Source organism: Falco peregrinus, chromosome 5 (genome assembly GCF_023634155.1).
Source record: "Falco peregrinus isolate bFalPer1 chromosome 5, bFalPer1.pri, whole genome shotgun sequence".
Classification (NCBI taxonomy): Eukaryota; Metazoa; Chordata; class Aves; order Falconiformes; family Falconidae; genus Falco; species Falco peregrinus.
Genome location: NC_073725.1, coordinates 102120017 through 102144313, shown reverse-complemented (window position 1 = coordinate 102144313; position 24297 = coordinate 102120017). Strand labels below are relative to the sequence as shown.

General features: G+C 45.9%; 2 protein-coding genes across 18 annotated transcripts in view; one reads left to right on the top strand and one right to left on the bottom strand.

Annotated features, from left to right (window-relative positions):
• The window catches only part of SLC6A6 (solute carrier family 6 member 6), a 121383-nt gene extending 112953 nt beyond the window's left edge, over nucleotides 1–8430 (top strand). For all 14 annotated transcript variants that reach the window (XM_055804980.1, XM_055804979.1, XM_055804973.1 and 11 more), the window contains one exon: nucleotides 1349–8430. In XM_055804980.1, coding sequence (XP_055660955.1) covers nucleotides 1349–1489 — 141 coding nt within the window. In that variant the 3' untranslated portion in view covers nucleotides 1490–8430. The remainder of the gene's footprint in view (nucleotides 1–1348) is intronic.
• A 2586-nt stretch (nucleotides 8431–11016) lies between these two features.
• Nucleotides 11017–24297, bottom strand: part of GRIP2 (glutamate receptor interacting protein 2) — a 285038-nt gene continuing 271757 nt past the window's right edge. For 3 of the 4 annotated variants that reach the window (XM_027793920.2, XM_005229990.4, XM_027793917.2), the window contains exons 21-24: nucleotides 21313–21433; nucleotides 17559–17795; nucleotides 15690–15836; nucleotides 11017–13198 (exon numbers count right to left, since the gene is read on the bottom strand). In XM_027793920.2, coding sequence (XP_027649721.2) covers nucleotides 13001–13198; nucleotides 15690–15836; nucleotides 17559–17795; nucleotides 21313–21433 — 703 coding nt within the window. In that variant the 3' untranslated portion in view covers nucleotides 11017–13000. The remainder of the gene's footprint in view (nucleotides 13199–15689; nucleotides 15837–17558; nucleotides 17796–21312; nucleotides 21434–24297) is intronic. The other variant, XM_055806301.1, reaches the window with a different exon arrangement.

Genomic DNA, 24297 nt, shown 5'->3' with positions numbered 1-24297 from the left:
CCTGTCCTTTGGGCAAACAGTAGAAACAGAACAAACACAAAGCATTCTGTCCTCAGACAAACGCCAAGTGACTTTACTTGCGTCCCACTTCTGCAGTTTTCAGCCTGGCAAATTGTTGCCTCCATGTGCAGACAAGCGCTCCAGGACTGGGGTGTTTCTGAGTGCTAGGTCTCTCTTCTCCAGCCCGCAGAGACAAGGAAGCACCATCCTAAAAAATCACTGAGAAAAGGAGAGAGAAGCCTGGGTCAAACTTGGCTGTGTAAGAGCTCATTTCAGGGAAATTTGGATCCACCTGTGGATTGTGTGGCTCTCAGGCATGGCCTTTGCTCTGGGAGACTGAATAAAAGTCAAACCCTCCTGCCAATGAGCTTCACTTTGCAGCTTAGCTTTCTTTAATTTTTTTTTTTTTTTTTTATTCCTAATTAATCAAATTGAAACACTGGATCCAGGTTGCCCCAGTCTTTGAAAAACTTTGGGTCGGATTCAGACTTGGCAGTGCAGATTCTCTCAGGTTTGGATTTGCAGGCAATCTCTTGCCCTTCACAGTTCAGCACAGGTTCCCCCGGTTTGTTTTTCTTCCAGTGGAAAGTTTTTAAAGACTGCGTAAGCGTGAAACTTAGCAATTCTCTTCGAAGGTTTCCGATTAGTTTTGGTTTTGCCTAATGAGGTCATCTTAAATGCAGTCCAGGGTATTCTTGGAGGAGAAAGTGGGGCACTTTGGGTTAGGAAAAAAAGAGAGAATAGAGTTAAAAAAGAATGTTTCCCAGAGCACAAATGCTTGCATTTGTTTTCCTCCAAATGTTAATGGTCTTTTTCAGCTGTGGCCAGAGCATGAGTGTTTATTTTCCTGCCTGCATTGTCACCATCAATTGAGAGACAAGTCTAAAAGTAGCCAAAACACTCCTCAAAGGCCATGTTAGGAAAGAGAGTAAACACTGGTCAGATGCCACTTAGTTCTTCCTTTGTGCACTGAGATGTAGGAGAGAAGTTGCCACTTGGCACTGAACGGCTGGGCTAGAAGGCAGAGCTGTTTCTAAATGAGGAAGGGGAACGCGCCTCATTTGATCAGCAGCTGCAGCACAGAAAGCCCAGCATGCAGGGTGCTGCAGGATGCCATGAGTGCCCTCGCGGGTCTGACTTGCCTGCGTCAAGCCCGGCTCTGCAGCTGAGCAGAAGCTGAACACGGCGCTCCACAGCTCGGGGCCCCACGTCGTTGCGGAGCCACGTGGCATACGCACGGCTCTGACAGCCCCCATCCTCATCCTCGGATTGCCACGTCCTCCATCCTGCGCACGGAGACGCAGGGGTCGCTTGGTCTTCTCACTGTCACTTTTCTTCTTTCTTTCAGAGGATAAAGGCGGTGGCTGCCCCCAAGGAAGTGAATCGGTGGTCCAAAGAAACGGAGAGTGGCACCCCCTTCTGCCCCAATGGAACTTCGAATGGCGGATTGATCAAGCCAACTCATATCATTGTGGAAACCATGATGTGAGCTCTCTCTGTGAGAGGATAAACCTGCTTTAACTGCCGTTTACTAACCATAGATTCTCATAGGACCAGGTTTACAGAGCTTTATATTTGCACTAGGATTTATTTTTATTTCTCACAGAGAAAGTTATTTTTTGTGTGTGTTTTTTTTTTAATATTTTGTAAGGTAATCACAGCAGATGTCTCTCTGTAGAGGGAGAGCTTTCATATCAGACTAGACATATTACAGGAATTTACTATTATTGGGTTTTTTTAAATATATATATCTTTATCTCTAAATATTATACACCTTACCACTTGAATTGATTGTCTCGCCAGCAATACATTCAAGTCTCAGAAAGCAATTTTAGGTGCTGGTATGATTGGGAGCAGGGTAACCTACAGAACACACAAAAGGAGCTCTGTTGAGAGATACGATTTTAAAAAAGACGCTGTTTCAAGAGAATTTTCAAAGGTGTAGTATTTCCACCCTCTGGTTCAATTGTGGTAAACGACAGGCTTCAGGGTCACGTTGGGGAAAGGGTACAGTTACGTTTAGCACAGTCCCTGAACTAAGATACAGCTGGAGCAGAGAGTTTGCGTGGGAGGCAGAGAAGTTGGGTGTGAAAAGCCTTGCGGCCGTCCCTCCCAAGCTCAGCATGGGGACGCCGTCACACAGGCGAGAGGAGGACTTTAGGAAGGCATTTGCAGGTTTTATCGTGGTTCACTCTTCTTTTATTTTTCTTTTTTTTTTTTTTATTATTTTAGATTTTTGGGGTTTTTTTACTTCAGTGGAATGCCTACTGTTTGTGTGTGAGCAGGGAGGTGGAGTACCTGTTCCTGAGTTTTCCAGCAAAGCATGTTTTAGTGTGGTGGCACCGGTGTAAACTTGAATTCTGCAAACGGGGAGGGCAGCAGGGGCAAGGGCTGAGGAGCTGAGAGGGGGAAAAGCAGCAGCTGCCCTCTGGGTGCTTCAGGTGTTCGCTTGCTCACTTGGACTTTGGTTTCAGGCAGAAACATAAAAAGAATCCCTTCTGGACTCTGACCGTCCAAAGGTGAACACAAACCAGGTCATCCCCAACGAGAGGAACAAAACCACTCACCTACACCTGGTTTCGCTGGTATTTATAACAAACACGTTGTTAATAATAATAGTAATTGAGATAATAATATCACTCTAGTAAACAGGTGCTTTTAATCCATGTATCTCAAAAATGCTTTGCCAAGTTCGGTAACAGGATTTGCTTTATTTATTTATTTGGGGGGAGGTTCGTTACTGTTGGGGGAACAGACGAAAGGACTAAGTCCCTCGTCCCATGTTACTACATAGCAGTAGTGGACTTAGGCCCCCACTCTCCTTGCCCATTATTGGGTTAAACCGTAGTTTTATTCTATTTTTTAGGGGGGGGGGGTGGAGAGTGGCAGACATATTTGTGAGGCTCATGAATCTTATCTGCTGAAGAAATGCGGCTTTTGGGGTTTTAAGTTAAAGCAAAGGGAACATGTAACACTGAAATCCTTTGTATTTGGTCAGGAGGAGTTGCACACTGTTCCAGGTTAGATGGGGGGGTGAAGAGAAACCACTACAAAGAGTATAGGAACGGGGGTTCCGCTTCATGTGGGCCAGGTGGATGTTTCCATGGGGAATTGCTCCCTGAAGACTGTCCAAAACATGGGCAAAAGCTTTTTTTTAATTTTGTTTTGTTTTTTTTTTTAACTTCAGCAGGTTGTGCTGGGAACAGCTTCTCTGGTGAAACAACCTTTTCCTGTGGGCATTGTATTAGAGGGAGAGGTTGTTTCTTCTTATGATACCACAGTTAGGCTATGCAAAGGTATTTAGAGGAAATGCCTGATAAAAGCAGAGTTTGTATCTACTTACTCAGCTGTCAGCTTAGTCTGTCAGGGCAGAGTTTGTCAGTTAAACAGGAGCGTATCCAGTTCTTAACATTCCTATGCAGTAGTTTTATTTTATTTTTTCTTGTCCCATGGGCTAACTGGCCACACCAGCAAAAACACTTGTTTATTAGCTTGTTGGTTTTCCTGTAACAGAAAAGGAGTGATTTAAAACTAAGAGATGGACCAAAATAATTTTAAAAAGAAAAAGTGAAAAGTGGCTGCATCTATAACTTTCAAAATCTTCCTAGTTTGAATTCATACAAATTTTTACATCAGATAGCTGAATTGCAGCAACAAAACCAGCCACAGCAGAATTGCTTTTGTTTTCTTTTTTCTGGTTGCTGTATTATGAGAGTTATGAATGAAAATTTTTCACAGCTGGAGATGGCAAACAACTAATGTCACCTGCTGGGCCAGTGGCAATAGCCATCCGAAGGTCACTGGAGGAACTCTGTGAGCCACTAGGTGTCATCAAATGTGCCCGAAGTAAAGAAACAGGCATACAGCTGATTTTCTTTTTTAATAGCCTTTAACTAGCAAAGGCAAGGAAATGTGATCAAAGATAATTCTTTTAGTGGGCTTCAGCTTGGACCCTCATTTTTGAGTTGCAATTAGTGTCTGCAATAAACAGGCACACTTGCCTTGGTGGAGAGGGAGCAGCAGGTGTGTGCGGGGTCTAAATTAATGGTTTCTGTGAGTGCAGATGAAACACTGATGCTTGATTTATTTTTTATATATATATACATTGTCATATAATTGCGTTTGAGATACAGTTTGCACATCTCTTTCCGTGCTATAGAGCTGAGACAAGCTTTAGTTAGGGGGAAAAAAATGGTTTGGCTACATCAAAGATGTCTCCGGCGAGTCAGCGGGGTATTTAGCCATCTCCCGCGTTGTGGAGTGTCTTTGCTTGAAGAACCAGAGGGCTAATACTACACTTTTCAAAGTACAACTACTAGAGAACTAGAACCCAGCCCCATTTCATTATAAACTGTGCCATTGAAATCAGTCGCTTCCATGTACCAAGTGAAAATGTCTCGCACATATGCAACAACCTCATTGAAGCGTTCTCTGTGTCAACTTCGCTGGCCCTGCTGTGCTCTTCGGCACGACTGCAAAGGAGGGCTGGGACTCACGAAGAGCTAAGAAATTATTGTTTCTGGAAAACAGTTCCCCTCTCCCCTCTTCCATCCCCTCTGAAAAAAATGTAATTAATTCTTCTTGTTTTATCTGGGGGTTTGAGTTCCAATGAGCACACTCACATTTTTACAGTTTTGGAGTTTTTCCTAACACTTTTATCAGATTTCTGAACTTTTCTTGGTGGTAGATTTGCATTTCAACATGATCCTCTGCCAAATTTATTTAAAATAATTTTTAAAGAAGTCTGTGTTTTCTACCTTTTTCTGACTGCAAATGCAACTGGGGTGGTTTTTCTCCTGATTGTTTAAAAACTTGTGACCTATTTTACCTGTCTTATGTTAATGAGGAACTTTATATTAGAAAATCACGACTAGTGATAGATGAACTGGTTTGGATCCAGGGAAAAAATTAGTGCAGTTTCTGGCACGAGATCTTTAGAAACAGATCCCTGAGTTTAAAATCAGAATAAAACAAGGCAAAACCCACAACTTTCCGCATTTCATGTGCCCTTGTATTTGTGGGTTCTTCTGGGCTTGAAAACAGCAGAGTCTCAGCAGTATTTATTTCCAGCTGAACTGAAATCAAGACATAGTAGAAACATAAAGGGGAACATTTACCCCACAAGAGTCTCCAGCCTGTTTCTTATTTTTCTCAGTTTTCCAGACTTTTTCAGTTCACCTGTCACTAGTTATGACTGAATGAGCATCTATTGTAAGGGACTTGACTTTGGTATTTAAACAGTATGATTTCATAAATAGAACTGGTTTTTGTTGTTGTTATTGTTCTCATTCTCCTTCTCATCCATAGCTTTCCTTCGCATCTGGTCCAAACAGATCCACACACTTTGAAAAGTCCTCTGTAAAGTGTGAGATAGTAGGTCCACAATGGATTTGTTCTTGTGTGGTAAATGAAAATACAGAAGTCTAGCAGCTGTACTTGCCATCTAGGACAGTGCCGGTGGTCACCGCGCAGCAGCAGTGCAGCTCCTGGAGCAGAGGGGTGCTAAGGTGGTCTGCTGGAACAGCTCAGCAAAACTGGGTTTGGCTACTGTTCTTGGGGAGAGGAGGAAAAAGGGGAAACAAAAAAAAAAAAAAAGGCGCAGCCTTACAGTTGCTGTAACACCAAAAAAAACCCCTAAAACCATCAGCAGAGCCTTTAATGTCACTGTCAGGACAGCACCTTCTGCAGCTGTTTCAGTCCTATGTGCATCCTCCTTTCTCAACTGCAGATACTCCTGGTTCCTCTTTGTCTCAGCGTTAGCCAAGTCGGGTAGATCTGAAGACACATGGACATTTCCATTCAACAGGCCTTTTACAAGTCTCCTCCTTGTCTGTTTTTATTTGCTAAGGAGACCTAAGTTTTGTTGATGTCGTGCTTGTCACACAGGTTCAGAGCTCCCACTTGTTGCATCCATGGCAAAACTCTGTCCGTGGGAGAAGAATTTGAACGTTTTTGAATAACTGATTATTAGCTTCCATGTCTTGTGGTCACTGCAGGACTGCTCATGGAGGCATAATGTATATAAAATGTTAAATAAGCTGTGCATTGAATGGAGTGGACAAGTTAGTTAAGCAGCTCAAGTACACTTGGAAGAAAGATGACCCTGACATCATTTCCAAGGAGATTCAATAGAAGTTGCTCACTTTCAGTAAAAAAAAATAAAATAAATCTGTGTTAAAGTAGACTAGTAGATGAAATCTTTCACCCTCATATGCACACACACAAGCGAGAACGTTGCTTCTATGCCTGCTCTGCAAGTCACGTGTGTAAGTCTTGCAGATCTGTTTAGGATGAGGACTAGAAAAGTTTAGATACCACATCCCTGCAAAGAGCCAACCTGCCAGGGTGTCCCAATGGCATTTCCCGAGTTGAGGGTGGTGGAAAGTAATGACAAAATCCTGGACTCTTGCCCCTCCAAGGAAGCCTTAAAGTTGGACTGGAAAACTCTCCTGTCTCCCTGTAAGCACCGCATGTCTCCTGGTATGGGGGGGTTGGGTGAGGTGAGTTCAGGCAGTTGCGTCAGACTTTTTTTTCTCCAAAATCAGTCTTCAAAGCCTTGCGGTTAGGATTGATATGTAATTGTGTATTTGTATGTTTGCATCAGCAAAGGTCAGGAACTGTCAGCCTCTGGTAGCTTGTTTTATTTGTTGTGATCAAAGCAGATCTTAAGAAAAGAGTATTCAGTTGGTGACACTTGACACCTAAAAAACCTACTAACGACTGCAGAAGAGGCTCCCTCAGCTCCATACTTTGGTCACAAAATTTTTCTGTTGGTGTCAATGGTCAATTTGACTTGATGGGAAAGCTTGCTCAAAGAAGACTTGAGCGTAACCCAGCTGGAAAATTGCCTGATCCACCCCTGCATCCTCCACCAGATCATGGCTCTTTGCTGCCGAGCCCAAAATAAATCTGTACACAGATGATGCTTCTCCACTTAAAAAAAAATAAATCTTAATTTGTTTTTGTCTATTAAAAAATAACAGGGAAAAATCTTTTTTTTTTTTTCTGTTTTTTCCAATTGTCAGTCTGAATTGGTGATTTCAATTTACCTATGTCCTAAAACAAGCAGAAAAAGCTTCAGACACCATTTGACCAAAACAAAACAAAACAAAAAAAAATGAGGCAAGCTCAGAATTTTGCAGATTGAAAACATTAAGAAAACAAATCCCCCCACCCATCCCCATCAGAGGCGGAAAACTTTAGTGACAGAGTTTGCAACTGGGAAAGAGCCCGACCCTGCTGGTACTGCTGGGCTGCTGAAAAGCAGAGCAGCCACAGCTGGTTTTGTATCACTGCTGTGTCCTGGTTTGAAATACTCAGTAAAAGTGTCAGAATTTAATTGCCACAAGCTTTACACATCCTTGAGCTGTAGGAGTAAAGTAAATTAAAAACAATTTAAAAGGGGGCAAGTTTTCTGAGGCTTCTTCTCCTGGTCTGGCTCTGTGGTGTGCAGCAGGACAGTGCAGCTCGCTCTCCCATTTGCAGCACAGGGGAAACATGGGCTGACTGGAGAAATCAGAAGAAATAAAGGGGGAAAATTTAAAAAAAAAAAAAAAAAAAAAGTGCAACGATTACACTAAGGAACTGTGCAAGTGTGCTTTTGTGTGTGCATACACAGGGGAAGGCTCCGGTCCTGTAGCATAGTACATGTTAGCACGATACATATTGTTTCTAAATCTATCTGCTTCTGCAGTTGAGATGTTAAAAAGATTTGATTTTTTTTTCAACATATAAAGAAAAAAAAAAAAAAAAAAAAAAGAGAACAGTGGCAAAATCATGTTGAGAGACTGAAAAACAAACCCCAAACATACCTGAAGGGGCAAGTTGAGTTAGTTTGTCATCTGCTCCTGTCCTGGAAGCCAGCGGCAGTCTCTCAGCATTTCAGCATCCCAGTACTGTTCTGAAGTGCTCGTTGTTCAATAGGATGTTGTTTTTCTCCGGTGTAATATTGTGATTGTTACCTGATAACGTTGCCAGGGACTTCACGTTATAAGAGGTGGTCCAGCTTGTTTGATGTATTTGGCTAAAAAACAGTGGTGGTTTTTTTATTATTTAAATTCCTAGCAACTGTGACTACAGTAATGTGATGAGTAGCACATACAGTGAGGAGGCATTGACGATGGCCTCCTTAAAAATGTCATCTGAACTTTTTTTTAAAAAAACAACTTTAAAATATTTTTAAAACATTTTAAAACATTTTTTGTGTGTTCCAAAACGGAATATTTGTATTTGAAAAAAATCCTGGAGTGTAATTTAATCCTAAAAAACCCCGTAGCCTTTGTGTATATGGTAAATGTTTGTATTTTGCAGGTTCTGTTTTGCTTTTTAGATAAATAAAATGTATATGGATATTTTTAAGTCATCTTTGCTTTTTTAGATGAGTTTGTAATCACCTTATAACTGAAAATAAAACTTTCCTTTATAAACCAATTATGCTCTCAGATTCTCTTTTTTTGGTCTTTGAGTAGCTCAGTTCTTCCTTTAAACCTGTTATTTATTGTGGGGTTGTTCATTGTGGGTTTTTTCCTCCTTATAAAATATTCCATTTTAAAATAATAAAAGCCCTGCTCATAAGCAGCTTGGCCCAGCTCACTGATCTGACTTCATGTCCGCGACAGCTGCACCCCCCCCCAGCAGCTCAGCCCCACACAGCCCCTCCCTCACCCCCTCACCCAGTGGACGGGGAAGAGCATTGGAAGGGTAAAAGTACAAAAATTTGTGGCTTAGGAGACAGACAGCTTAATAATTAAAAAAAAAAAAAAAAAGCAGAAAAAAACCCACCCCAACCCACAACAAAGAAAACAACAAAACCAAGAAAAACAAGTAATGCAAAAGAAAACCATTACCACTAACCAAGCAATGCCTGGCCAGTTCCCCAACAGTGACCACCCCCACCCACCTCCACTCTCCCCAGTTTTATCACTGAGCATCCCGTCATACGGTATGGGCTACAGCTGGGCTCAGTGGGGATCAGCAGTCGCAGCTGTGTCCCCTCTAATTTCAAGCACTGCCCAGCAAGGGCTAAGGCATCCCTGGGTCAGCAGCAGCAGTGGTTTGGTTTGTTGGGCTTTTTTTTCCCCCCCTTCCCCTTCAGCAATGACTTTGGCTGAGCCTGAAGGTTAGTGCTGGTCCCAGCCCACACCATTTCAGTCCTGCCCAGCCTATGGCCTGGCTTCACCGGTGCTTTGTTTTCCCTCCACCCACACTTCATCAAGTTCAGCTGGGCATATGCTGAGTATTACATGAGAAAGTCACCTTCCCCACCCCCTCACCCTTCTTTTTCCCTTTTTTTCCTTTATTTATTGGAAACGAGAGCTGATGCCCTCACAAGGCTGTCCCTGCAGCCACCAGCTTTCCATGGTCCCTTCACGGGGCGCAGACTGCAGCTGCATGAGTTGCCATCCCAGGGCGCGGCTGCTGCTGTCGATACCACTGCCAGGGGTTTCAAATACACCAAAAAGCCCAACAGGAAGAAAAACCAAAACCCCAACATTTATTTTCCTGGTTATTTCAGGCTCACTGATGGCCTGTTCAGTCCAACAGGCGAAGGCTACATGAGAGAGGTTTTTCTTTAAATCCTTGTTTGAGGTAGGGAAAGAAAAAACAACACGTAGGTGGCCGTGATTTATGAAAAATAAAGCATTTGTGCATTAGGCCCTGACCACTGCCGAGGCTCCAGCATCCCATGCCCAGGATCCGCCCCACAGCTGTCTTTATCCAGGGGCTTTTGGCTGGGTGCGATTTAAGGACTTTGTCACGGATTTCTCTTCCCATCGGTGAAGCCTTCAGTGCCTGGGCTGAGCAGCCTGATACTGGCACAGGCAGCAACCGCAACGTGTCTCAGGTCAAAATACAATAAAGAAGTAATTAAAAAAGCCACTAAGTGCCACGATCTGCTGCCAAAGGGTTTTATCTACCTGCCACGGGTGGCTGTCACCTGCCCACAGCTGGCAGCCGGCTCCCTGAGCCGAGGCACACAGGACATGAGGTGACTGACGTGACTGACGTTAGCAGGAGGACACGCTGCCCACCGAGGTGCCAGCAGCACATACCAGGGGAGCAGCACCGTGCGAACCTTTTCCCTGCTGTTCGCTCCAACACCCCACAGGTCACGTTGCACGGGCGCTCGCTAAACCGGCCATGGCCCCGGTGCCTCGGTTGGCTCGGCGCAGCTTTGGCAAGGCCCTGGTGCCAAAGCTGCAAAGGGCTTTGTTCAGAAGCCTGCGCCCCAGGAGGGCAGCCAGAGATGGCAGATAAGGCTTGTTTATGTGGCAATGATTCCCCAGGTCTAACCAGGAGCATTTCCATACCATGCTCAGGGTCTCCAAAAATTCCTGCATTACCCACTTGGCCATGAAGGGCTGCGAAACCCAGCTCACCCTTTCCATGCCAGTGAGCACAGATTCCCTATGGCCCTCTCCGGGGAGCGTCCCAGCCTGTGCTGCCCCACTGGGAGCGCAGGGTGCCCCAAACCCCATTGTAAGAGTAAAGGGAAAAAAATCGTCAACACACGGACACAAAGAACTACATTCTGGGTTCGCAGCAGTCATATCTTTGGATACCTGGTTTCAGAGGTGGGATAATTTGGCAACCACGGCGCAGCTCCTCAGGGCACCCCCACTAAGAGCTGCAGGGTGCTAAGCACCAGGTGAGACACCTCTTGCCAGCACATGATCCTCCAGCAGTTTCCTAACCCATCCCCAGGGATTAACCACGGCTTTGCAAACACTGCCATAGCCACGTCACAGCCACCATGTGCTTTGCTGTAACCATGTGCATGCCCACAGGGAGGGAAGCAACCCACGTCCTGCTGCTGGACAGTAGCAAAGGACAACCCCAGCCCTACACTGGTAGCCTACAAGCAGTGGCCCCCCAAGAAAACCCTCTATGTGGCCCAACCTTGTCCTTCAAGGTGTGTCCTAAACCAGGGGTGCTCTGGCGAGTTAAAATAGGGCTGGAAGCAGAGTTCTGCCTCACCTTCATCCTCCAGCAGAAAGAGGCACAAAACAGAACAAGTGAATTTCATTTGCTTTTATTTAATTAAAAAAAAAAGTCAAAGTCATTGCAATCCCATTTAAATACAGAGATTTACAAATAAGTCCAAAACAGGACTAAAATATTCTTTGAAATGCTGTACTTTTAAATATTGTGCTTTCATAGATACATAAGAAAATTAGCATATAAAAATACTTTACAAGGAATACACTCTAATATATGGATAAAAATACACATTTAAGTAATGCATTTCATCTTCATATCATTCAAAATGCATAGGAAGGGATACAAGGACCAAGTTTTTCTTCCTTTTTTTTTTTTTTTTAAAGCCTTTAACAAAAGTCTTCATTAAAAACCTATAAGAAGCCCCAGTGAGCTTCTGCTGCTCAGAATATTGCATATAAAAACACTTTCGGCTGCACTGTCAATGCTCCACAGTATCAGTTATGGCACATTATCTAGTTGTGGCAGCAATGGTATGGGATATTGCATACTCGAAGAGAAAATGGCTACAACGACAAATAGCAGGATGGGGCCGGGCACGTGTCTGGAAGAAACACCCTGATACGTTGCGCTATTGCAGAGGGACGGAGTCGCAAAGTGGCTCGGGGACAGATGGTGGAGGGATGAGTCCTGGCTCACAGAGCAATAACTTGTGCCATACACCCATTCAACACCCTACACGCACCACTGGCGCACAGCTGGTGATGGAGGAACTGATGGGGTGAGTGGGGGGCGGCGGGCTCGCCGCCACTGTGCCCGAGCCTTCCTGGGGAAAGCGATGCCAGGTTCACACCACCACCAGCACATGAACATCATCATAAAGTGCTAACACGTGAAACATGGCAGGCCGATAAGGGAACTGACGCAAACATCACAACCCCTCTTCCCTGTGGGGCTGGGGGCTTTCAGGAGGGAGGGGAGCGACCACAGGGCATCATGCTTGCAAAGCCACGGAAAGGCCAGCGACAGGCAAAGGCGGGTGGCCGGGGGCGAGCAGCCAAACCTGCGTGGGCACACACACCGCACAGCCCACGTGGGACACAGGGGGGACAGCCTCCATCTAATGAAGGGCTTCTCACGCCACTGCCTGAGGGGAGACAACAAGGTTTTAGTAATTCAAAAACATCAGGGACAGCCCTGGGAAGATCGCTTTCCTGCTACTGACTTGCAGGCACGGGCCAGGTTTGCAAGTAAGGGCTCTCCATAAAGCCCAGACAAACGAGGTGGTTGAGGATTTGGGCAGGTATTCAAGGCCTTTAGCCCTGGGTACAGCCCTCTGCTCTGTAGTAACCACTCCAGCACAGGTAACCACATTGCTCACAGGAATCAACAGCAAGATGAGGCACCTCATCCCACTGCAGGGCAAGCCAGCCCTGGCAGGGAGTGTGGATGGGGCTGATAAAGAGGCAGCAGCAAACACTAATTTTTGAAAAAGAATTGCATCTAGCCACTCTCAAGCACATTTTGAAATATCTTTTAAACAGGGCTCTCCACAGCTCTGCACCAGGAGTGCAAGGGGCTGTGCAAATCAATTTATTGGGAGTATTTAATGGATGGAGCTGAGCACAACAGAAAAGGAAAGGCGATTCAGTCTTGCTGTACGCAATTAACGAGCAAACAAGAAGCATAATAGCACCATGTGTGTTTATAGGACGGCCAAGGCCTTCAGGGTGAGGAGGATGGTCGGAGGTGGGACCCCACACACTCCAATGACCAGGGCACAGAGGGATGCCTCGCCATGGGTGATGGCTGTGGATACTCCTTCCTGCCATCAGCAGCTCATCCCAACGCTAGCGCTGCCCACAGCCCACGATGCGCATCCAGCTCTGACCCTCCCAGCAACACTTGGCGGTCTACAGGCTCACTGAGGACCCACCTCTCCGCTTGCAGGTGATGGTACACACAGCATTTACAAATACCAGTGCAAAAACCCGGAAAAACACCCCAAATACCACAATGGCTCAGCAGAGGCCCTGGGTACCACCTGCTCTGCTCCTGCTGCTCAGAGCGTCTGGACACTCGCCTTGACCTCGGCGCCACGGGCCACCTGTGCTGGCAGCTCTCTGTTCCCCTCCAGGGGAGCGTTGGCAGCCAGTGCCAAGGGGTTCCGGCTAATCACCAGGTCCAGCTTATCTCCAGCCTCCGAAATCAGGGGAACAGCCAGACAGCAGTCAAAGTCTCTTGTCCGGATGCGGTTTACCTGCCGGTATGGATTGAGGACGTGCCATGGGGAGGAACAACAAAAAGACCATGTTTGTTAGATAGAAAATGCAAGGTTGGTGCTAAACCCACACCTGTGAAAACACACAACTCTTGGGGGTCCCTGATTCCAGGTTCACAGCAGAGCACAGTGGGGGGCACCCCTGCAGGATGACCACATCCTTGCTTAGCTGAGAAATGATGCAATAACTGGGAGAGGAAGGGGGAGAAAAAATGTCTAGACCAGGCATAAACCCTGACCCCCGGTTTCTGGGGCAGTATTTAATTTTCTGGGGCAGTGTTTAATACTGCAGGGCTCAAAACCAGCTCTCCAGTTCAAGCCTGTAGGAAAAAGGTTGCCATTTTACATGATTTTTGTTGCCACCATGGCTTTTACTGGCCTTACATTTGTGATATGGGGTATTCAGTGCCTAGAAAACAAATACAGCTCAGACCCTGAGGCTTCTGCCAACCATTTTCCAGCTCAGCCAGCGGTAAATTGAGACTAAACAGTTTCTGCTCCTTCTCTCCCCATTTATATCCTTCGTTTCAGAGGAGTCTGGATGCATTTCATGTGGGCTCAGAAGGCGGCTGCAAATTCTCTCTGCAGGATTCAGCAGTGAAAGCACTTTTACTGTTGACTCTTGCAGACATTCAAGCACATCTCTAGGCTGGGTCACCTGCAAGAACCACCCCAACTCTCTTGCCTACAGCTACCAGAGCACCTGGGCTTGGTGCCACAACAACTCCAGGATGGAGAGGGCTGGCAAACAGCATGGGGAGGGGAAGCAGAGAAGGGAGAAAGGAATTTCCCACCCACCTCTGGAGCGAACATAACCCCCAAGGCCAGGCGTTGCTTCCTTCTCTGGGTAAGGGCTGGATGAGTCCATGCAACCCTTCCACCCAAAACCCTTTCCCAGCATTAATGTATGCCCATGGAGCTGGGCTCTGTGATGGTAGCAGTGTCCCCTTGCCCTAGCTGGTGTCCACACAGCTGATCCCAGTGCTGCTCCTTACAGTGTAGTAACTAAGGATCACTTCTAGACCACACATGGACAAGGAGAAATAAGCCATGAGTTTGCTCTGCCTTTGCCCTATGCCAGCCAGGCAGTTCCAGTGCAGAAGTGCCATCAGTGCAATGCCGTGCTCCAGCTAATCCATCCAGCTGAGAGGCAGAGGGTCTGTTACAGCAGGGACGAGGTGTTTCACTGACCTTCAGGCACACCACCATGCCCATAATCAGCAGCACTGTGAAGCATCCTCAGCAACGCATCTCTGTACTTCTTGACAGGAGTTGCCCATACCCTGCAATCCCTCATTCACAACTCCACACATCAACATGATGGTAATCTCCTCTTCTTTTTGTAGGTGTAAGCCAGGCAGTGCAGCATGTGGAAGCGGGGTGTCGGAAGTCTCCATGCCGCTCTGTTTAGGATTTTGGGCACACCTCCCAGAGCACTTGGCACTTGCAAAAAGCGACACATCCAACATTCAACAGAAAGGCAGCCCAGAGCCTAATTAGCTTCTTGTTCATTCTTGCACCATCTTTTATTTGAAGCCGAGAAGGAATAATTGTATAGCAGCCAATTGGCTAGAGACCATAACAAGCTTAAACAAGGTTCCCCACAGCGCTGCCAGTTCTCCAGTTACCTGATGTACATAATATATTGGCTCTAATCCTACTGGCTAACAACCCCCGCCTAGAAATTAGTAAAACAGCTTTCTGTTTCCAAATATGGTCACAATATCTGCATTTCCAAATGGTGGCAATTTTTCCATTGGGGTTGCACTTTCCCAGTTGCTGTTTGAGTTGCCCCAAAGCTAAAATAGTTGGTATTCATCCATACAAAGCTCCTCTCCATCTCCAAAACTCACCATGCTCTTAGCATCCCTCTGGTAGTCCAATATGCCCATGTCTCATTTATTACAGACTGTGCTTTTGACCACAGGTTTTATTCTGTTTCTGCATCAGCTATTTCAAATCAAGTATCTTTCAAAGAAAAACATCCATGAAAAACACTTTGCTTGAAGGATCTGTTTCCTAGAAAACTCTTTTTGTTCTCAAAGGCATGCACAGAGATTCATGAACGCCACTTAACTCCACATGGGGCTTCGCAGGAACACATATTGGTCAACACAGTCTAATTCATCCAAAAATCACCCTCTTACAAGACAGGAAAGGGACCGAGGGTGAGGACAAGAAGCAACACAGCTTTTTGGTTGTTTTGAGCTGCCCAAGCTCAAAAAGGCCAGTGCCGGGACAGGCTGTGTCCTGGAATAGGTGTAACCTGGGGGTACCACCTGGGGGTACTACCTAGTGATTTCTCATTATAAAACACAGGTCTTGCTCGGTGGCTATGAGCTCACCTAGTTGGCTAACTATTACCTTTCATTAAAGTTAGTGCTGCCATGGATGGGTCTCACTTCTCTCTTCCTCTCAGCCACTCATTCACTCCGTCCCAGCCTCCAGAACTGCATTTTGCATTTATTACCTGAAGCACTCTGTCATATGGCTTGAGGCCACACTGATCTGCTGGCCCATCCGGACGGACCATATTTACATAGACACCTTTTTCTAACAGGCCATCCGACACACTGAATCCAAAGTCTTTGCTCTCTGGGTCTTTGTGAAGTGTCATCTGGAGGGGCAGAAACAGAAAAGACATGTTTTAATGCAGCAGAAGGAGGGCTGGGGTTGGCAGGATAGGAGTAACATAGGTAATGTGTGCGGACCTACAGCAATTCTGCTCTGGGTCCCCTGGGCAGATGTTTCTTAGCCTGGGCAGCTAATACAGATTGAGCCTTATTTACCGGACACTATAATCTTGGGTAGATCCCATGGAGAAGTGCTTTGGTGACTGGCATATAACCAAAACCACAACAGTCCCTCTCCCTTGAACGTGGAAGGAAAAGCAAGCAGTGTAGTACAGACAGCCGCCGTATTCCACCCAAAGAGCAACAAAGCAACTGTTATTAATGGAGCATCGCCTGCCCTGGCCCAGGCTACACTGTGCACCCTCTGTGTATGCCAGACCAGCACACAAAAAATCAACATGTTCACAGGGAATTTTCAATGTAGTGTGTCAAATGTGAAGACAGCTCATTTTTAATACATGACTCCACAGGAACATCTAAACTTCTCCATATTATTCATGAGTTCCTTTCAGAAAAATCGTATCTATAGGTGCTGACGTACTGAGAACAAGAAATGGGTAACCTCATTGCCCTTCCCTTGAGCATGTCATGCTTTGGCATCATCTAAAGGAGGAGTGCCCTGCTGGAAGTGTATCTGGCCATGGAGTAACATGGGAGCCAGGGACAACTAATTCACCACCACCACCAAAATCTCCCTTTATCTCCCATGAACCCGGAGTGCATCTCCACCATGAGGCTTTAACTCCATCACTGTGCTCTTGGCTGGGTGAGCCTCATGGACGTGTGGTCCTTGGGAAGGACAGTGCCCAGGATGATGGACAGGAGCAGCTCACCTGGCCTCAACCTCATCTCCAAACACAGCCAACACCTGATGCTCCAGCAGAATGAAGAGTCACCCTACATGACATGCCTAATTACACAGCTCTCCTCCTTCAGGTATGAAGGAGTTTTATTTAAAGACACATTAGCCATGCCCTGAAGGACGAGAGCAGATCAAACATGAAAAAGTTGTTTTTTCCAGCTATCATAACTGCAGGTTTCATTCTAAAGTCACACTAGGAAAGAAAAAGGCAATTAATTTTTTTGAAACCTCTCCAGCTCCCTTCCGTGCCTGCATTCTGTATCAGCAGCATCTACAGTTAATTACTTTCTCTAATTACTGTTGCCTTGCACCATGCTTAAACTGGCTACATTCAGCTGGGTACTGAATTCAAACAAGTATCCCAACACTGACATCCCACCGTTTGCATGCCCTTCAGGAAAGGCTGGGGGTAGAGTGGAAGGGGAGGGAAAATAAGTTACTTTAAAGTTATTGTAAGTTATTTTTTATATGAAAAGTGGCCTACTGAATGAAGCGTGCTACTGGAAAAGGGTTGATGGGTCTCCACAAGGGCCACACTTTGAGCTCTCTCGCTTGTACAGATAGCACCAATTAATAAACCCCAGAACACAAGGACCTGGAATTCTCATATAATAAAGAGAAAGAACAAAGCACAGGTTTGAACCCTGCTCAAGCATGGCAGCTAAATCCCATTACTCTTCCGAAGAGGTCCCTTCACCTTAATCTTTGCTTCATCTAAAAACTGTTGCTGCAGACCTTGGTGGAGGCATTTTCTGAGGGTGCCTATCAAGACAGATTTTCTACAAGGTTGCAAAGCTTCTACAGCTTTAACCGTCAAGGTATGCAGTGCTGCAGCAACACAAACCTTGTGAAACTCAAGGGGGGTAGGGGACATGATTTCCTGCATCTCCTTCTCAATCTTCTTCATGTCCAGGTTCCTTTCGTTCTTCTTGGCAGGAGAACTGCTGCCCTCAGTCTGCCCGTCATCACAGCTTGAGTTTGCTTTCCTCAATGGACTTAGTCCTGATGGGTTGACAGAGTCCAGGAGCAGCTTGCTGCTCTCCAGGCCCAGGTTGTGCACGCTCCCTGTCATGATGGATGCCTGTAGGACAAGGGCACAAAGTCACTCTGCTGACCCAGCAGCAGGAAGAGATGGAGCACACAGCAACAAAAGTGGCACAGACAACAGGAGGGCACCACTGTTCTCATTAATCAAGAAGCTCTTCTGCAGTTAGCTATAAAAGGCATTTCCAGACCTCAGGAGACTGCTGCCAGGTCTATCACCGACCTGCTGTGTACTCTCCACCCCCACCCCAACATGGAGCTTTATCCCAAAAGGAAGCATCTCCATATTTTTTGATGGCCCCTTCTATGCAGACAGGGCCAGGCAGACCTCATCTTGTGCAGGAACCTTCTTGGTAGTCAAGAAGGATGAACATCTCAACCTCAGGGGGCTCCCAGAGAAACCACTGTCTGCCTGGCTCTCCAACCTATCCCGAGGGCTGGGCTGCAGCTCACCGTCAGCATCGCACGGTGCTGGCAATGGCCCAGGGAACTCAGTATCTTGGACTCCGCTGAGGCCAATTCAGTGAGAAATTAGGATTTTATCTGTCAGTAAATGGGAGCTGTCACAGAGCAAAACTGAGTTAAAAATATGAAATTAAGTAGTATTTAAACCTGGTCATCCTTGATAGCATCCATTAAAAGATGCCCCTAAGTAGATTCTACTCCATTTGGCAACGCTTTTCACTAATGAGATTACATTGATCAAAGCTAACGAAGGAGTCAAGAATCCAGTCTGTGGAACCTCAACTGACTCCAGGTCACACAGTCCATTTAAACGACATAATGAAAACTGTCATTTCAAAGTTCAGGCTCCAAGGGTCTGCAGTCCCATTAAATGTCAAAAGGGAGAAGAAAGGAAAGGAAAGGTAGGGAGCAGATAGCAAAATTCTGCAAAGCTAAACGTGGCAAGTCAAAAAGCAACTGCTGCTGCGCACAAGGGCAATATTACTGATATTTCATGACTAAATCCCTAATCAAGACCCTCCAGTTATTTGCTCCAAGCTGGAACAAAAGCAAATAAAGTGATTTCTGGTGGCAGTACGAAAATGCCAGCACTACCCACGTTATCCCCAAAAAGACATGGATAAAATACAGAAAACCTTTTAGCTTTGCACTTTTCAGGTCTTCACACAAAAATGACTTAATCCACTCGAGTCTGGACAAAACTCAAATACCTGCTACATGCTAGAAGGACACTGACTTACCACATACTTCAAACACAGATTAACAAACAGCAGCGCAGCCAACCAGGGCACATTCGTTCACTGACCTCGGGCAGCCTCAGCACCCCCAGGACACCGCACCATGCCGTACCAACGCCAGCACTGCAGCACTAGCGAGGAGAACAGAAAGGTCTGTGCACGCTGCGCTACTGTCCTCCCTCACGTGCTGCAAACACCGTAACCAGCCGGTACCCAACAGCAGTTGGCTCCTCTGTCTTCAAGGTATTTAAATACTCCTTGCAGCACCATAAGTAAATTGGAAGGTGCTTTGGGCTAAGTGCAAGCAGCAGAAAGGACAATTCTGGACTTCTCCAGCCTGTGACTGCCCCACGTTACTTTTCCCCATGTCTTGGCTGCCCTCAAAGCAAAGCAGGAGCAGCCACTCCATTAGACATCCTGGGAAAAGCCTGTTTCTACCCATACCCCATAGTCTGGGGCTGGATTGCTACTGTGTGCAAACCTGTTTCCTGGCTATCTTGAGTCATCTTGCATCACACTTTTTTAATATTTTTTTTCCCAACTGTAGGGAAAGAAGGGTCAAATTTAAAAAAATAATTTTAAGAAAGATAAAATCTGTAACTGTCATAAAATCACAGGAGGCCAGGAGCTGGGGCTTAGAAACCTGTGATCCAGCAAAAGCCCCAGTGAACTGCATATTCCATACCATGCCTCAGGAAGGATGGGCACATGGAGAGGGAGGAACAGATCAGTGGTACTTTGGATTCGATAAAAAGGGGAGTTGAAAACCATCAGACTTCTACTAAGAAAAGTAGCACTTTCCTTTTGTTCCCAGAACTTTCCAAAATATTCTAGAAATGTGCTAAATACACCAAAACCCCAGATATACTCAGCTTTTCATAAAATTTCTTTACATTTTTAAAAGCATTGCTATAACTGTCCAAGCTCCAAAGTCTTAAAACAGCACCTCTGCACCACAGAGCTCTGGAAAAGGAATGGATTGGGCAGAAAGCTATTTTGTCTATCCTTGCATTTCACAGTAGTCCAGCCAATCCTTTCTTTTACATTTAGATGCCAGCCATTATGCAGAAGAGAAACATCTACACATCATTTCAGAGGGGTACTTTCTCTTAAGCAGTCAACAACAATTCAGAAAGGCGGATAGTGGCTGCCTAAACTAATTTCTAAATACTGTCAGGTCCAGGAAATAAGTGATCCAGGGGAGAAATTACAGTTTGTGCAGGCCAGGAGTTTGGGTGTTGTTTTTCTTTTTTTTTTAAGTCAGCATTTTCTTAAGCAGTTAAGATAATAAATACACTGTTTCATGCTTCAGCACAATGAATTTAATTGAGACTTCCTCCTCCACTTGGGAGTTGCTAAGGATCAAGGAGGAAAGAACAATCTGTAAGTCCCCTGTCACCATGCAGACCAAAACAGGACTTTCCTTTTCCATCTCCAATTATTTGGAAATTGCCCTTTTTGCTGAAGCCTAAATGATACACAATTGTGCATAAAGAAACCTCCCGCTGGAGGTGACAGAGGGCACAACCGAGTGAGCATTTGCCAGTCCTCTGCACCCCGAAGGCAGGGGGAGAGATGAGCTCGTAGGGTCCCGCTCCTTCTTTTGGGCTACGGGAGCTGAATCAGGGAGCGAAGCAGCATGGGCCCCATCCTGCCAGGCATGTTTGCTTCCCACTGCTCAACAGTCTCGAGGAAAGCCTTTATTTGCATCCCACAGCTCAGAAATCTGGGTTCCTCACCCTGTAACCGGACACAATAACATGACCTCCAAAGCATTTTGGATAAAGAAAAGAGAAAGTGGTTTGTGAAGAGAGGAAACACCTTTATTTCTGCAGGAAGCAATTACTTTCTCAGATTTTTCCATGGGGAAGGCTAGCTGAAAAGCTTCCAATTACCTATTTCACTGAAACAGTTTCCGGCAGAGTGACAGCTGAATGCAAGATATATGTTGGGCCTGTCTATATTTGAAGTAAGCCAAGGCTTTAGTCCCCGTGGGGTTTTGGGGGGCTCCTTTTGCTTGGCCTTTAAGTGCTTTGGACAGACAATGTCTCTCCAAGCAGAGGGTTTACCATTTGATGGGGAAGGTTTGCCAACAGTCATCTGAAGATCGTTGGCCAGCAACAGTTTGCCAAAAGAGCATGGAGCTCCTGGTGGGTAAGTCATCGGCTCGGGGAAAAAGTGCACGCAAGCAACTGCCTAATGAGACATCGTTATCCATTAGCGCAAACACTGACACGCATTAAACTTGAACCCTTCTTCACACCACCGGCAGCACAGGGATGATCTGGGGAAACAGTCTAACATTTATGGCAAGAGCAAACCAGTCAGTAGCAAATGCAGAAAGCGATTTACCTCAATCTCCCTCAAAAGTTCAGACTGGCCGCATGTTTCCAAATCCTCCAAAGCTTCTCCAAAAACACGCCAAAAATTATCCTCATGAGTGGTCTCAAGGCCATTTTGGCGGTTGGGGTATCTGTTGTAACGTAGGAACCAAACATTGTCAGCACTCTTCTGCAGCGAGATGAAAGCCGCAAGGCTACAGCAAGTGTCTCACCAGTAAAAGCAGAGACTTGAAGAGTCTTCATATACAAAAGCAAACAATATGAACTTTTCAGACAAGAGTCCGAATACGAGACCTCCATGCATTTACTAACAGGGCAAGTGTCCTTCAAAGGAAGAATTAAGTTGGTGTAGTAATGTCAAAGTTCAAAGGGTAAATTAAAAAGTGCCTGTAGGAAGACTGTAGGTTTAGGAAGACGTTTTGGTGAAATAGAGAAGTGAAAGAAAAAAGGATGCGTTATGGGTAAACCAGGAGCCTCAGAGACTGTTAGTACAAAGGCTGATGGGATAGAGCTCAGATCTGAGACACAGAACACCTGAGAAGAGAGAGAAAAACACAGAGGGTAACAGACATGGTGAGAAAATGGTAAATACATTAGGTCTCTATGAGAGTAAGTAATGCAAAGATGTATATAAAATGATTGCCCTGGGCTGGACAAGCCAACACACGCTACTGCCAGCAATATTGACAGTGTCATGTATCACCCATACAAACCAAATTTCATTTGCTTTGGGATGTGAGCTGTTACTTTCAGGAGGCCTCTTTTGTTGTTATATAACACCGACGGCACTTACAGCCATGTAGATTGCCACCAGTTCTGTCTACAACCGAGAGTAAACCCAGAGAGAACCTCTCTCAAGCTGGTTACAAATGCACGTTAAAATGAACACAGGGCACGTCTTGCTGGGGCTTCTGCAGTTCCCCACCTTGGCAGTTTCAGCATCTCATGCCTGACTACAAGCCAGGGTCAATTCTGAGACTTCTAAAGCAAATGGTAATTAAACATGCTGACGTCCTCTGAACAAGCCAGAGAAGTAGGTAACACTGGACTCTGCTTACTGAACACCAGGCTGTGCACAACTCAGACGACCAGTGCTCACTTTAACAGGAGCCTCCTGAAGGAAACTCTCTGCAGTATTAAATCAGGGTCACAATAAACCCACTAATGTGTCACGGGGAGAGACCCCAAGGGGACAGCGACACCAGAGCAGCCCTAAGGCACCTTCTACGCATCTTATTAGGAGCTGCACAGATGAGGTTCCACATCTGCAACATCTGGCAGCATCTTGCATGGTTTAATGGTCATCAGCACTGCAGATGGGAAGGGACACTCATCCACCAAAGCCACTTAGCAAAGTCCAAATATTTTACTTGAGTACAAGTCAAAGAGAGGTTGGCCTCCATTAAATATATAATGACCCCTTGATATATTAATAGAGCTTTTTCCAGATCTCTACTAACTGCAAAGTCTTCCGCACACACTTTGCTTTTCATCCACTGGTTTAAATGGGAGTCTGTAGCAGGCATAAACTCTCACACGCACGCTTTTGCTCCCTGTGGGATCGTGGCCTGCCTGGAGAGAGTGGTATCTGGCATGACTTATTGTATTTTAAATTTACCCCCTACCTTTCATCAGCTTTAAAAGGACAGGAGCCTTTATACCAGGCAGAAAGGTCAAAAAAACACCCAGCAAGACTTTATACAAACAAACCAAAATTTCCCCCCAAAAGGAATTTTTCATGTTTTCCCCTTACTCATTTCCTTCCTCTGCTCCCAGGTTCCCAAAGAGGCAAATGTCCCTTCCAGTTACCAGTTTCTCGCCTCTCGGATCAGCAATATAACAAAGACATCCAGGACACAGATGAGTCGGTACGGGCTCTCGCACCACGGGGTCAGCAGGTTTTTCCAGGCTAAAGGCAGCCAGGGTTAGAGACAATTTGTTTTTCTCCCTAATAAAAAGGGCTCAGCAGCATGAACCGTTTCACTTGCACTTTGACATCAGGGTTCGGAGCCCTCATTAGGGACATGCAGGGCTTCAAGCACTCAGATTTGCTAACTTCAGCTGCCGGCAGCCTCACTGGGAGGGCCACGAGGGATCAACGACCTCTGTGAGCTGGCTCTTGCTGAGAGGCAAAACAAGAACAAAGTCTCCGCCGCTGCCAGCTTTCCTGCCAGTTTGATCATCTTTAAATAGGTGGAAATGGCCATGAGATGTTCTAAGGGTTTTGTTTGGACAAACAAAAGTTAAGGAAAAAAAATAAGAAAAAAAAAATAATAAAAGAACTGACAGTAACAACACGACACACACAACTATGGGGACTCCGGAGAATGTCGAGGGGAGGGTTAGTTACGAAGCAACGAGACATTTCCACCATGTGTGGCTCGGGCCCAGGGCAGATCCAGCAGGATTTTCACCTGAAGCGAGGGGCAGCTGCAGCCTCCTCCATGGGCTCAGGAGGTGTTGCAGGATTTCTCCCACGCTGGCTGAGTTGGGAGATTAACTTGACCATGTTCACACAGCATGGCTTTGTTTGTGCTGTTGGAAAGGCCAAAGTATGATGGAGAGAGATGTCCAGTCACAGCTTTGGGAGATTTTAACTTGGACGTGCAACCTCATACTCGTCCTCCAAGAACTCTGGTTGGCCTTTTTGTGCTACATGATATTGAGCTGTTGTGAAGCTGCATTCTTACTCAAAAAAGTCTGGCCAACACATGCAGGGACAGCCCTGACCCCTTCTATTACACCTAAACTATGAAAATACTGCAGCCTTTACATGGCAGAAGTATGAGACGTGGTAAGACCCTGTGGTCCATGCAGCTGAGACTGCCCTAACTCCAGACACAAATGTCACCTGGCCATGGCAGAGATGCCACAAAGCTCCCCCCAGCATAACACTGCAACGTGGAGGTGGTTCAGCAGAGCAGGTTGCCACCCCAGCACCCCTCCCCATGGCTGCCTGATGCTGAGATGGGGACATCTGGCCGCTCCATCACAT